Below are 16,470 nucleotides of genomic sequence, written 5' to 3' on the forward strand. Positions count from 1 at the left end.
AGACAGGTCGATAAGTGGCGTTCAGACAGGTCGATAAGTGGGGTTCAGACAGGTTGATAAGTGGGGTTAATGTAGAGGGTAATAAGCGGGGTTCAGACAGGTTGATAAGTGGGGTTCAGACAGGTTGATAAGTGGGGTTGAGACAGGTTGATAAGTGGGGTTCAGACAGGTTGATAAGTGGGGTTCAGACAGGTTGATAAGTGGGGTTCAGACAGGTTGATAAGTGGGGTTCAGACAGGTTGATAAGTGGGGTTCAGACAGGTTGATAAGTGGGGTTAACGTAGAGGGTAATAAGTTGGGTTAACGTAGAGGGTAATAAGTTGGGTTAACGTAGAGGGTAATAAGTTGGGTTAACGTAGAGGGTAATAAGTTGGGTTAACGTAGAGGGTAATAAGTGGGGTTAACGTAGAGGGTAATAAGTGGGGTTAACGTAGAGGGTAATAAGTGGGGTTAACGTAGAGGGTAATAAGTGGGGTTAACGTAGAGGGTAATAAGTGGGGTTAACGTAGAGGGTAATAAGTGGGGTTAACTTCTTTGGGGTAGGGGGCAGTATTGGGTAACTTGGATGAAAAAACGTGCCCAAATTAAGCTGCCTGCTACTCCGCCGTAAAAGCTAGAATATGCATATAATTAGTAAATTTGGATAGAAAACACTGAAGTTTCTAAAACTGTTTGAATGATGTCTGTGAGTATAACAGAACTCATATGGCAGGCAAAAACCTGAGAAAAAATCCAACCAGGAAGTGGGAAATGTGAGGTTTGTAGTTTTTCAACTCAGGCCCCACCACAGGGAGATATTAGTTATGTTTCACTTCCCAGGGCTTCCACTAGATGTCAACAGTATTTAGAACCTGTTTTGAGGATTCAACTCTAAAGGAGGGGCTCATAAGGGCTCTATGAGTGAGTGGTCTGGCAGAGTGCCACAGCCTCGGTCTGGCAGAGTGCCACAGCCTCGGTCTGGCAGAGTGCCACAGCCTCGGTCTGGCAGAGTGCCACAGCCTCGGTCTGGCAGAGTGCCACAGCCTCGGTCTGGCAGAGTGCCACAGCCTCGGTCTGGCAGAGTGCCACAGCATCGGTCTGGCAGAGTGCCACAGCCTCGGTCTGGCGCGCTCACGTGAAAGGTAGCTACGTTCCACTTCATTTGTACAGACAAAGGAATTGTCCGGTTGGAACATTAAGGAAGTTTTATGTTAAAAACATCCTACAGATTGATTCCATACTTAGGTTGGCATGTTTCTACTGGCTGTAACGGAACCTTTTGAACTTTTCGTCCGACGTTCGGTGCGACCTGAATGCGCTTTTGGATTTGTTTACCAAACGCTCTAACAAAAGAAGATATTTGGACATAACTGATGGACATTATCGAACAAATCAAACATTTATGGTGGAACTGGGATTCCTGGGAGTGCATTCTGATGAAGATCACCAAAGGTAAGTGAATATTTATAATGCTATTTCTGAGTAATGTTGACTACCCAATATGGCGGGTATCTTTTTGGCTGCTTTGTTGTCTAAAGGCTGTACTCAGATTATTGCATGGTTTGCTTTCTCCGTAAAGTTTTTTTGAAATCTGACACAGCGGTTGCATTAAGGAGAAGTTTATCTAAAGTTCCATGTATAATAGTTGTATCTTTTATCAATGTTTATTATGAGTATTTCTGTAAATTGATGTGGCTCTCCGCAAAATCACCGCATGTTTTAAAACTACTGAACCTAACGCGCCAATGTATACTCGGATGTTTTTATATGAACTTTATCAAACAAAACATACATGTATTGTGTAACATGAAGTCCTATGAGTGTCATCTGATGAAGATCATCAAAGGTTAGTGATTCATTTTCTCTCTATTTCTGCTTTTTGTGACTCCTCTATCTGGCTGGAAAAAATGGCTGTGTTTATTCTGTGGCTTGGTGGTGACCTAACATAATCGTTTGGTGTAATCCTTTTTGAATTGTATCTTTAAAATGGTGTAAAATACTTGTATGCTTGAGGAATTTTAATTATGAGATTTTTGTTGTTTTGAATTTGGCGCCCTGCACTTTCACTGGCTAGCGGAACCCCAGTCCTAGACAGGTTAAGGTAGTTTGGTTACCTGCAGGGTAGTATCCTGACATAAAGGGTTAATGTTTGGTTACCTGCAGGGTAGTATCCTGACATAGAGGGTTAATGTTTGGTTACCTGCAGGGTAGTATCCTGACGTAGAGGGTTAATGTTTGGTTACCTGCAGGGTAGTATCCTGACCACGTCGTTTGGCTTGTAACCCTCGATACACACGGCACAGTTATCAAAGTCTGACTCCGTCTCCCCGTCTCCCTTCCTGATGGTCCTGACCTGCAGCTTACTGATGGCCTTCTTAGCTGCATCTCCCAGACGCCTCTGAGAGGAGAGAGAGAGAGAGTGAGAGAAGAGAGAGAGAAGAGAGAGAGAAGAGAGAGAGAGAAGACAGAGAGAGGAGAGAGAGGAGAGAGAGAGGAAGGGGCCAGAGGGAGGAGGGAGAGAGAGAGGAAGGGGTGAGAGAGAGAGAAGGGGTGAGAGAGAAGGGGTGAGAGAGAGAGAGACAGAAGGAAGAAGAGAGTGAGTGAGAGAGAGTGAGTGAGAGAGGAGAGATAGAAGACTAGGAGTTGGCCCTCAGAAATCAAATGTATGCCTTGTCTGCAACAGGTGTTGTAGTCTGGTGTGTTACTGAACCCTACCAGGTTACGGTCTCGTGCGTTGGCGTATCTGAACCTCTGTATATAGTAGAAGACGAGCCAGGCCAGAGAGATGATCATCAGGATGATGAAGGAGATGGAGACGAACACCACCGACGTCCTGCTCACGTACTTCTGGAGATTACGCGTTCCTATGGTGATGTGCATGGTTACCGTGACGTTCCGCTCCAGCAGAGCGGCGACCTCGCGACCTTTAGGTTCTGGGATCATGACGGCGACCACATCACCCATACCTGACAGGGGAGGGAGGAGGGGAGAAAGGAGGGGAGAAAGTGAATGAGAATTTTTATATTTATAGCCTATTTTTTTTTTTCAATTGTATTTGTCCCGTTAACAACGACAGACTAACAGTGAAATGCTTGAGGTAAAAACACGTAATAATGAAAGTAACAATAGTTACACAACGAGTAAAACACTGTGTTAACTATTAACTATTAACCTATTAACATGCTTTCTCTCTAGCAAACTTGCAATATTGTAATACAATATTCTGTGTGTCCTCAGAGTTTCTCCAGTGTGCAAGGAACAGACATCTGCAGGCTATTTGCACAAGGGAAAATAAGTAATCAAGCAGGCTTATTTTATGACATTTCCACTGGATCAGAGCATGACATTTTCACACCCTTTTCACACTGAGTGGTTCATCGAAATGGAAAGATTTGTTCAAATTCATTGAGGAGCTATTGTCATTCTCAAAATGATTTTCTATAAAAACAGAATTTGTTTGCTTGCTGTCTGAGCTGAAGAAAACATTATTTTGACAAGCTCCTCAGGTCATTAGTGGTGGTCAGGTGGTGAGTTAAGCCAATCAGAAATACTATCAGATCGCCAAATGGGCACATTTACATGCCTACATTTGCACACAGGCCAGGGAGCCTATGTAAATATCAATGATGTCGCTCTTGCTGCTGGTGAGTCTCTGATCCACCTCTACGCAGACGACACCATTCTGTATACTTCTGGCCCTTCTTTGGACACTGTGTTAGCAACCCTCCAGGCAAGCTTCAATGCCATACAACTCTCCTTCCGTGGCCTCCAATTGCTCTTAAATACAAGTAAAACTAAATGCATGCTCTTCAACCGATCGCTGCCTGCACCTGCCCGCCTCTGTCCAACATCACTACTCTGGACGGCTCTGACTTAGAATACGTGGACAACTACAAATACCTAGGTGTCTGGTTAGACTGTAAACTCTCCTTCCAGACTCACATCAAACATCTCCAATCCAAAATTAAATCTAGAATCGGCTTCCTATTTCGCAACAAAGCATCCTTCACTCATGCTGCCAAACATACCCTCGTAAAACTGACCATCCTACCGATCCTTGACTTCGGCGATGTCATTTACAAAATAGCCTCCAACACTCTACTCAACAAACTGGATGCAGTTTATCACAGTGCCACCCATTTTGTCACCAAAGCCCCATAAACTACCCACCAATGCGACCTGTATGCTCTCGTTGGCTGGCCCTCGCTTCATACTCGTCACCAAACCCACTGGCTACAGGTTATCTACAAGTCTCTGCTGGGTAAAGTCCCCCCTTATCTCAGCTCACTGGTCACCATAGCAGCACCCACCCGTAGCACGCGCTCCAGCAGGTATATCTTACTAGTCACCCCCAAAGCCAAGTCCCAATTTGGCCGACTTTTCTTCCAGTTCTCTGCTGCCAATGACTGGAACGAATTGCAAAAAATCACTGAATCTGGAGACTCATATCTCCCTCATTAGCTTTAAGCACCAGCTGTCAGAGCAGCTCACAGATCACTGCACCTGTAAACAGCCCATCTGTAAACAGCTCATCTGTAAATAGCCCATCTGTAAATAGCCCATCTTTAAATAGCCCATCTGTAAATAGCCCACCTGTAAACAGCCCATCTGTAAATAGCCTATCTGTAAATAGCCCATCTGTAAATAGCCCATCTGTAAACAGCCCATCTGTAAATAGCCCATCTGTAAACAGCCCATCTGTAAATAGCCCATCTGTAAACAGCCCATCTGTAAATAGCCCATCTGTAAACAGCCCATCTGTAAACAGCCCATCTGTAAATAGCCCATCTGTAAATAGCCCATCTGTAAATAGCCCATCTGTAAATAGCCCATCTGTAAGTAGCCCACCCAACTACCTCATCCCCATATTTATTTATCTTGCTCTTTTGCACCCCAGTAGCTCTACTTGCACATCTATCACTCCAGTGTTAATTGCTATATTGTAATTACTTCACCACTATGGCCTATTTATTGCCTTACCTCCCTAGTCTTACCTCATATGTACACACTGTATATAGACTTTCCTATTGTATTATTGACTGTATGTTTGTTTATGTGTAACTCTGTGTTGTTGTTTGTGTCTCACTGCTTTGCTTTATCTTGGCCAGGTCGCAGTTGTAAATGAGAACTTGTTCTCAACTTACCTGGTTAAATAAAGGTGAAATAAATGAATTAAAAATTCTCTACTCCATGCTTCGATGATGGCTGTTGATGTGTTCCTGATTCGAGCCCAGGGAGGAGCGAGGAGAGGAACGGAAGCTATACTGTTACACTGGCAATACCAAAGTGCCTATAAGAACATCCAATAGTCAAAGGTTAATGAAATACAAATGGTATAGAGAGAAATAGTCCTATAACTACAACCTAAAACTTCTTACCTGGGAATATTGAAGACTCGTTAAAAGTAACCACCAGCTTTCATTTGTTCTCACGTTCTGAGCAAGGAACTGAAACGTTAGCTTTCTGACATGGCACATATTGCACTTTTACTTTCTTCTCCAACACTGTGTTTTTGCATTATTTAAACCAAATTGAACATGCTTCATTATTTATTTGAGGGTAAATTGATTTAATTGATGTATTATATTAAGTTAAAATAAGTGTTCATTCAGTATTGTTGTAATTGTCATTATTACAAATAAATAAATAAAATAAAAATAGTCAGATTAATCGGTATCTGCTTTTTTGGTCCTCCAATAATCGGTATCGGTGTTGAAAAATCATAGTCGGTCGACCTCTAATAGAGACACACAGCATTCTCTACTTCCTAGAGAGACACAGCATTCTCTACTCCCTATAGAGACACACAGCATTCTCTACTCCCTATAGAGACACAGCATTCTCTACTCCCTATAGAGACACACAGCATTCTCTACTCCCTATAGAGACACACAGCATTCTCTACTACCTATAGAGACACAGCATTCTCTACTCCCTATAGACACACAGCATTCTCTACTACCTATAGAGGCAGACAGCATTCTCTACTCCCTAGAGAGACACACAGCATTCTCTACTCCCTATAGACACACAGCATTCTCTACTCCCTATAGACACACAGCATTCTCTACTCCCTATAGAGACACACAGTATGCTCTACTCCCCATAGACACACACAGCATTCTCTACTCCCTATAGAGACACACAGCATTCTCTACTCCCTATAGAGACACACAGCATTCTCTACTCCCTATAGAGACACAGCATTCTCTACTCCCTATAGACACACAGCATTCTCTACTCCCCATAGAGACACACAGTATTCTCTACTCCCTATAGAGACACACAGTATTCTCTACTCCCTATAGAGACACACAGTATGCTCTACTCCCCATAGAGACACACAGTATGCTCTACTCCCAATAGACACACAGCATTCCATACTCCCTATAGAGACACACAGCATTCTCTACTCCCTATAGAGACACACAGTATGCTCTACTCCCCATAGACACACACAGCATTCTCTACTCCCTATAGACACACAGTATGCTCTACTCCCAATAGACACACAGCATTCTCTACTCCCTATAGAGACACAGCATTCTCTACTCCCTATAGACACACAGTATTCTCTACTCCCTATAGACACACATCATTCTCTACTCCCCAGAGAGACACAGCATTCTCTACTCCCTATAGAGACACACAGTATGCTCTACTCCCAATAGACACACAGCATTCTCTACTCCCTATAGAGACACAGCATTCTCTACTCCCTATAGACACACAGCATTCTCTACTCCCCATAGAGACACACAGCATTCTCTACTCCCTATAGAGACACAGCATTCTCTACTCCCTATAGACACACAGCATTCTCTACTCCCTATAGACACACAGCATTCTCTACTCCCTATAGACACACAGCATTCTCTACTCCCTATAGACACACAGTATGCTCTACTCCCAATAGACACACAGTATGCTCTACTCCCAATAGACACACAGCATTCTCTACTCCCTATAGACACACAGCATTCTCTACTCCCTATAGACACACATCATTCTCTACTCCCTATAGACACACAGCATTATCTACTCCCTATAGACACACAGCATTCTCTACTCCCTATAGACACACAGCATTCTCTACTCCCTATAGACACACAGCATTCTCTACTCCCTATAGACACACAGCATTCTCTACTCCCCATAGACACACATCATTCTCTACTCCCCATAGACACACAGCATTCTCTACTCCCTATAGACACACAGCATTCTCTACTCCCTATAGACACACAGCATTCTCTACTCCCTATAGACACACAGCATTCTCTACTCCCTATAGACACACAGCATTCTCTACTCCCTATAGACACACAGCATTCTCTACTCCCTATAGACACACAGCATTCTCTACTCCCTATAGACACACATCATTTTCTACTCCCCATAGACACACAGCATTCTCTACTCCCTATAGACACACAGCATTCTCTACTCCCTATAGACACACAGCATTCTCTACTCCCTATAGACACACAGCATTCTCTACTCCCTATAGACACACAGCATTCTCTACTCCCTATAGACACACAGCATTCTCTACTCCCTATAGAGACACACAGCATTCTCTTCTCCCCATAGAGACACACAGCATTCTCTACTCCCTATAGACACACAGCATTCTCTACTCCCTATAGAGACACACAGCATTCTCTACTCCCTATAGAGACACACAGCATTCTCTACTCCCTATAGAGACACACAGCATTCTCTACTCCCTATAGAGACACACAGCATTCTCTACTCCCTATAGAGACACACAGTATGCTCTACTCCCTATAGACACACAGTATGCTCTACTCCCTATAGACACACAGTATGCTCAACTCCCTATAGAGACACACAGTATGCTCTACTACCTATAGAGACACACAGTATGCTCTACTACCTAGAGAGACACACAGCATTCCCTACTCCCTATAGACACACAGCATTCTCTACTCCCTAGAGAGACACACAGCATTCTCTACTCCCTAGAGAGACACACAGCATTCTCTACTCCCTAGAGAGACACACAGCATTCTCTACTCCCTAGAGAGGCACACAGCATTCTCTACTCACTATAGAGGCACACAGCATTCTCTACTCCCTATAGAGACACAGCATTCTCTACTCCCTATAGAGACACAGCATTCTCTACTCCCTATAGAGACACAGCATTCTCTACTCCCTATAGAGACACACAGCATTCTCTACTCCCCATAGACACACACAGCATTCTCTACTCCCCATAGACACACAGCATTATCTACTCCCCATAGACACACAGCATTATCTACTCCCCATAAACACACAGCATTCTCTACTCCCCTTAGACACACAGCATTCTCTACTCCCCATAGACACACAGCATTCTCTAGTCCCTATAGACACACAGCATTCTCTACTCCCTATAGACACACAGCATTCTCTACTCCCTATAGAGACACACAGTATGCTCTACTACCTATAGAGACACACAGTATGCTCTACTACCTAGAGAGACACACAGCATTCCCTACTCCCTATAGACACACAGCATTCTCTACTCCCTAGAGAGACACACAGCATTCTCTACTCCCTAGAGAGACACACAGCATTCTCTACTCCCTAGAGAGACACACAGCATTCTCTACTCCCTAGAGAGGCACACAGCATTCTCTACTCACTATAGAGGCACACAGCATTCTCTACTCCCTATAGACACACAGCATTCTCTACTCCCTATAGAGACACAGCATTCTCTACTCCCTATAGAGACACAGCATTCTCTACTCCCTATAGAGACACACAGCATTCTCTACTCCCCATAGACACACACAGCATTCTCTACTCCCCATAGACACACACAGCATTCTCTACTCCCCATAGACACACAGCATTCTCTACTCCCTATAGAGACACACAGCATTCTCTACTCCCCATAGACACACAGCATTATCTACTCCCCATAGACACACAGCATTATCTACTCCCCATAAACACACAGCATTCTCTACTCCCCTTAGACACACAGCATTCTCTACTCCCCATAGACACACAGCATTCTCTAGTCCCTATAGACACACAGCATTCTCTACTCCCTATAGACACACAGCATTCTCTACTCCCTATAGACACACAGCATTCTCTACTCCCTAAAGACACACAGCATTCTCTACTCCCTATAGAGACACACAGCATTCTCTACTCCCTATAGACACACAGCATTCTCTACTCCCTATAGACACACAACATTCTCTACTCCCTATAGAGACACACAGCATTATCTACTCCCCATAGACACACAGCATTCTCTACTCCCTATAGACACACAGCATTCTCTACTCCCTATAGAGACACACAGCATTCTCTACTCCCTATAGAGACACACAGCATTCTCTACTCCCCATAGACACACAGCATTCTCTACTCCCCATAGACACACAGCATTCTCTACTCCCCATAGACACACAGCATTCTCTACTCCCTATAGAGACACACAGCATTCTCTACTCCCTATAGAGACACACAGCATTCTCTACTCCCTATAGACACACAGCATTCTCTACTCCCTATAGACACACAACATTCTCTACTCCCTATAGAGACACACAGCATTATCTACTCCCCATAGACACACAGCATTCTCTACTCCCTATAGACACACAGCATTCTCTACTCCCTATAGAGACACACAGCATTCTCTACTCCCTATAGATACACACAGCATTCTCTACTCCCCATAGACACACAGCATTCTCTACTCCCCATAGACACACAGCATTCTCTACTCCCCATAGACACACAGCATTCTCTACTCCCTATAGAGACACACAGCATTCTCTACTCCCTATAGAGACACACAGCATTCTCTACTCCCTATAGAGACACACAGCATTCTCTACTCCCTATAGACACACAGCATTCTCTACTCCCTATAGAGACACACAGCATTCTCTACTCCCTATAGACACACAGCATTCTCTACTCCCTATAGAGACACAGAATTATCTACTCCCTATAGAGACACAGCATTCTCTACTCCCTATAGACACACAGCATTCTCTACTCCCTATAGAGACACAGCATTCTCTACTCCCTATAGAGACACAGCATTCTCTCCCTATAGACACACAGCATTCTCTAGTTGCTATAGACACACAGCATTCTCTACTCCCTAGAGACACACAGCATTCTCTACTCCCTATAGACACACAGCATTCTCTACTCCCAATAGACACACAGCATTCTCTACTCCCTATAGACACACAGCATGCTCTACTCCCTATAGACACACAGCATTCTCTACTCCCTATAGAGACACAGCATTCTCTACTCCCTATAGAGACACAGCATTCTCTACTCCCTATAGAGACACAGCATTCTCTACTCCCTATAGAGACACAGCATTCTCTACTCCCTATAGAGACACAGCATTCTCTACTCCCTATAGACACACAGTATTCTCTACTCCCCACAGACACACAGCATTCTCTACAGAGAGACACAGCATTCTCTACTCCCTATAGACACACAGCATTCTCTACTCTCTATAGACACAAAGCATTCTCTACTCCCTATAGACACACAGCATTCTCTACTCCCTATAGACACACAGCATTCTCTACTCCCTATAGACACACAGCATTCTCTACTCCCTATAGACACACAGCATTCTCTACTCCCTATAGACACACAGCATTCTCTACTCCCTATAGAGACACACAGCATTCTCTACTCCCTATAGAGACACACAGCATTCTCTACTCCCTATAGACACACACAGCATTCTCTACTCCCTATAGACACACAGCATTCTCTACTCCCTATAGAGACACACAGCATTCTCTACTCCCTATAGAGACACACAGCATTCTCTACTCCCTATAGACACACACAGCATTCTCTACTCCCTATAGACACACACAGCATTCTCTACTCCCTATAGACACACAGCATTCTCTACTCCCTATAAACACACAGCATTCTCTACTCCCTATAGACACACAGGATTCTCTACTCCCCATAGACACACAGCATTCTCTACTCCCCATAGACACACAGCATTCTCTACTCCCCATAGACACACAGCATTATCTACTCCCCATAGACACACAGCATTATCTACTCCCCATAGACACACAGCATTCTCTACTCCCCATAGACACACAGCATTCTCTACTCCCAATAGACACACAGCATTCTCTACTCCCTATAGACACACAGCATTCTCTACTCCCCATAGACACACAGCATTCTCTACTCCCCATAGACACACAGCATTCTCTACTCCCCATAGACACACAGCATTCTCTACTCCCCATAGACACACAGCATTCTCTACTCCCCATAGACACACAGCATTCTCTACTCCCCATAGACACACAACATTCTCTACTCCCTATAGACACACAGCATTCTCTACTCCCCATAGACACACAGCATTCTCTACTCCCCATAGACACACAGCATTCTCTACTCCCCATAGACACACAGCATTCTCTACTCCCCATAGACACACAGCATTCTCTACTCCCCATAGACACACAGCATTCTCTACTCCCCATAGACACACAGCATTCTCTACTCCCTATAGACACACAACATTCTCTACTCCCTATAGACACACATCATTCTCTACTCCCTATAGACACACAGCATTCTCTACTCCCTATAGACACACAACATTCTCTACTCCCTATAGACACACATCATTCTCTACTCCCTATAGACACACAGCATTCTATACTCCCTATAGACACACATCATTCTCTACTCCCCATAGACACACAGCATTCTCTACTCCCTATAGACACACATCATTCTCTACTCCCCATAGACACACAGCATTCTCTACTCCCTATAGACACACAGCATTCTCTACTCCCTATAGACACACAGCATTCTCTACTCTCTATAGAGACACACAGCATTCTCTACTCCCCATAGAGACACAGCATTCTCTACTCCCTATAGAGACACAGCATTCTCTAGTTGCTATAGACACACAGCATTCTCTACTCCCTATAGACACACAGCATTCTCTAGTCTATGCAGTGAGACAACATAAAGATAGATGTATAGTTGGCAGAATGACCAGCGCCTTAACCAATGAGCTCGTCTCTGGCAGTCAGAACAATAAGGGCTGGATGAAAGCTCTCTCTCTCTCTCAGACACACACAAGAGTAGACTGGGTTCCTCAGCCAGGGGCCATACCAGTCTGCCTGGTTGTGTGATCAATGGTTAACGCATAGCTACATAAACGTAACTGCCTAAATAACAAGGACACATCAACAACATAGTGTTTTAATACGGCGTTGGGCCACTACCAGCTGCCAGAACAGCTTCAAAGCACCTTGTTATAGATTCTTCAAGTGGCTTGGCAAATACTGGGAAACTGGGCTTTTTTTTTATACCCTAAGCATGATGGGATGTTAATTGCATAGAGGAAATCTACACTGTGTGAGCCGATAAATCAGATGACTATCTAGCGAGTCAATACTGTTACCTGAATATGACATGGTGATTGTATCATTGGCGTTGCTCGATCCAACGTTGAATATGACAATGGCCGAGGCGTTTTGGTTCGCTGCATGTCGAATCTTTTCCTTATAGGTGCAGTTTCCACTGGCTATCAGGGCTATCCATGCACTGCCTTGGACCGGAACCGGGAACAAGGTACCCGGATCACAGGCTTGCCAGTCCTGGGAAAGAGATGGAAGTATCACGACTCCTTTGGCGTCGCGTTTCAGTGAATGTTCCCCATATCGACCGCATTCAGTCTTCTCCGTCCGGATCATAGAGGTGATCGGATCTATGTAGGTGATATTGATGAAAGCGGTGTACCACTCCTCTCTCTCGGCCACGGTGAAATCTAAACAGAAGAAGTGGACGAAACAAAACGATAAAAGCCATGTAGATAAGACCAAACTGCGGCAGGCCTGGATCAGCGACATGGTCATAACTAACTGGGTTTGACTGTCTCTCCTTTTGTCCTTTGGGCAGAATGTAATGTAGTAAGATCCGACACTTAATCTAGATACTCCATAATATAGCTGGGTTGTTTTTCTCCACACTGACCGGTCTATCGTTTTGTTATTTGTGAACACACCCCAGTGCCTCTTGCTAAACGTTTAGCTTCACGGCTAAACCCAAACTCATTTTCATTTTCAACACCTCGCCGTGTCTATAAATGAACACGAAGAAAACTGTAACTACTCTGGAACTGGTTGCATCGATGTTAACCCTAATATTATCTAGATAAGTAGTTTTGTTTGGTTAGAATAATAGTGTATGAAATGCTGTGTCGGTAAGAGACGCCTGTTGTTGTTTTTGACGGCGCAGAGAAAGGAAGAAGTGGAGCCGTGTTGACAGTGTAGCTGAGGAACAGCAGTATCGCCATCTAGCGGTGTGGCGTGTTGTGGCACATTCACCTCTTCGATAATAATATGGGCTTTCTTGCATACTTAAAAAATATATATATATTTTATTCAACCTATATTTAACTAGACAAGTCAGTTTAAGAACAAATTATGATTTACAATGACGGCCTACCAAAAGGCAAGAAGGACTCCTGTGATGACAGGGGCCTGGGATTACACATTAAAAAAAGGGAGACAACACAACATAAAGAGAGACCTAAGACAACAACAACATAGCATGGCAGCAACACATAACAACACAGCATGGTAGCAACACATAACAACACAGCATGGTAGCAACACATACCAACACAGCATGGTAGCAACACATAACAACACAGCATGGTAGCAACACATGACAACACAGCATGGTAGCAACACAGCATGACAGCAACACATAACAACACAGCATGGTAGCAACACCACATGACAACACAACATGGTAGCAACACCACATGACAACACAACATGGTAGCAACACCACATGACAACACAACATAGAGAGACCTAAGACAACAACACAGCATGGCAGCAACACCACATGACAACACAACATGGTAGCAACACAACATGACAACACAACATGGTAGCAACACAACATGACAACACAACATGGTAGCAACACCACATGACAACGCAACATGGTAGCAACACCACATGACAACGCAACATGGTAGCAACACAACATGACAACACAGCATGGTAGCAACACCACATGACAACACAACATGGTAGCAACACCACATGACAACACAACATGGTAGCAACACCACATGACAACACAACATGGTAGCAACACCACATGACAACACAACATAGAGAGACCTAAGACAACAACACAGCATGGCAGCAACACCACATGACAACACAACATGATAGCAACACAACATGACAACACAACATGGTAGCAACACCACATGACAACACAGCATGGTAGCAACACCACATGACAACACAACATGGTAACAACACAACATGACAACACAACATGGTAGCAACACCACATGACAACACAACATGGTAGCAACACAACATGACAACACAGCATGGTAGCAACACCACATGACAACACAACATGGTAGCAACACCACATGACAACACAGCATGGTAGCAACACAACATGACAACACAGCATGGTAGCAACACCACATGACAACACAACATGGTAGCAACACAACATGACAACACAGCATGGTAGCAACACAACATGACAACACAGCATGGTAGCAACACAACATGACAACACAGCATGGTAGCAACACAACATGACAACACAGCATGGTAGCAACACCACATGACACCACACCACAGCTCGTTCCAGTCGCTAGCTGCAGCGAACTGAAAAGACGAGCGCTTTGGGGACCTTTAATCATTATATGTGGTGTTGTTTTTACCATCGAGGACCACTTTGGAAACAAGCGTTTTAATTGATACGTCGAAGTGATATCTTCTGGGTCCACATTGTACATTTTGTTGAATATGTCTGTTACCCAAATAAATTAAAATCGTAGTAAACCACTTTTTATCCGAGCCCTATATTTGACTGATACATACTGACTTCATTAACATCAGAGATAATCTTGTCTCTTTACCTCTCCTCCTCATCCTCCTCGTCAGAATGGCCTTGGCGAGGGAGGTGTCATGACGTCGGCCTGTTGGTGAAGTTTATGACCCCCATAAATACCTTCCCCCCTTTCCGCTCTCTCTCTCTACTCTACAGAGTGACTATTGGAAAGCCCTTGGTTAACATAGAGTCTGAAAACATCAAAAGGATGGGGGCCAGAACCATATTTCGGTAATCTAACCAGTTAAAAAGATGCGTTGGTACTTAATGAATATGATGTCAGATCAGTTGTCATCTGAGACATTATTACTGATGATAGGATGACATAAACTGTACAGTGGAAAGTCTACACGTTCTAGTTATCAGATTCACATGAAATTGTTGTGCAATTTAAATGTTTAAATATGAAACTATTTATGTAAAGATTAAATGTAATTTTAGGTTTTAAATTAGATAATTTGTTTTCATAAGTAAACTAGGCTCAACTCAGTGGCCCCGCCCATGTGAACAGACATTGGTTGTGAACTATGAAACATGCCCTTCTCTCCCTACTACATAAGCCCTTTACGAAAATGTAACATTTGTGTTCCCGAGGACATGAGGACAACAGTCCATACATTAAAAGGGCTAATATCAAACTACAGAACAAAGCCAACTTCTACGTGAGCTTAAAGTAAGGCCATTTGGTATGAACTTTGAACTCTTATTCACTAAATAAGTGATATCTCCTGAGTGATCAGCTGCAGCTGTAAATGTGGGCTAGGGAAAGATGGACAAAGTATCTCTTCTACCAAACACACGACACATGACAACGCATCTATTCTACCAGACATTCTTCAGAGGACAGGAAGATCTCTGTTGGGCAACACGGCCTTCCATCTACGACCAACCTATTGAAGCACGGCTCAGAGTAAATATTTCTTGCATTTTCCTTTTCCAAATGGGCGGTTATTTAGAATGCATAAGATTCTGTATTTACGATAGCACAGCTTTACAAGGTTCCATCAGAGACCAAATTCCTTTGTTCCTCAGTCTTCCCGCGCTTTCATTCAAAACCCAACCCCATTTCTTTGTGTAACCAGCCGTCATATCTGTTCCGTCCGCTAGGAATGTTTTCCTTTATGACAGGATTAGTAATCAATGTATGACCCATCCTGTGTATGTGTAATTCTGTGTGATTGTCTTTACCAGCGACAGGAGGGCACTTTTATTCTGAAACACAGACCTTTATTTTGACAGTTTCTTTTCCTAATTTACCAGGTTAGTTCTTTAGGAACCAAGCACATTTCTAATACCTTTCTATGATATGGCGCTGCATATCTGTTTCAAAATAAAAGTATGTTTTCAGAATAAGAGTCCCACTTTTTTCATTCAATATAAAAAAGTATGTGTTTCAGAATAAAAGTCCCTCCTGTCTTTTTGTTTTCAGAAAAAGAGCGTGTTGGATTGATGGTTTCGAGTGAAGGTGAGCGTGTGGACTATGTGGTAGTTGATCCTGAGAGCCATTTTGCCACAACTTTGGAAGTATGCTAG

The 16,470-nt window shown here is 43.6% G+C and overlaps 1 protein-coding gene across 15 annotated transcripts in view; it reads right to left on the reverse strand.

The window, feature by feature from the left end:
- The window catches only part of LOC110500823 (RING finger protein 150), a 27,484-nt gene extending 14,163 nt beyond the window's left edge, over positions 1–13,321 (reverse strand). For 14 of the 15 annotated variants that reach the window (XR_005038696.1, XR_005038694.1, XR_005038697.1 and 11 more), the window contains exons 1-3: positions 12,461–13,321; positions 2,695–2,945; positions 2,223–2,377 (exon numbers count right to left, since the gene is read on the reverse strand). Coding sequence is in view for 5 of the 15 variants with exons in the window: in XM_036958376.1 (XP_036814271.1) it covers positions 2,223–2,377; positions 2,695–2,945; positions 12,461–12,914 (860 nt within the window). In the remaining 10 variants the exon portion in view is untranslated. The remainder of the gene's footprint in view (positions 1–2,222; positions 2,378–2,694; positions 2,946–12,460) is intronic. The other variant, XM_036958377.1, reaches the window with a different exon arrangement.
- Between the last annotated feature and the right edge of the window lie 3,149 nt (positions 13,322–16,470).

Source organism: Oncorhynchus mykiss, chromosome 21 (assembly GCF_013265735.2).
Source record: "Oncorhynchus mykiss isolate Arlee chromosome 21, USDA_OmykA_1.1, whole genome shotgun sequence".
NCBI classification, from domain to species: Eukaryota; Metazoa; Chordata; class Actinopteri; order Salmoniformes; family Salmonidae; genus Oncorhynchus; species Oncorhynchus mykiss.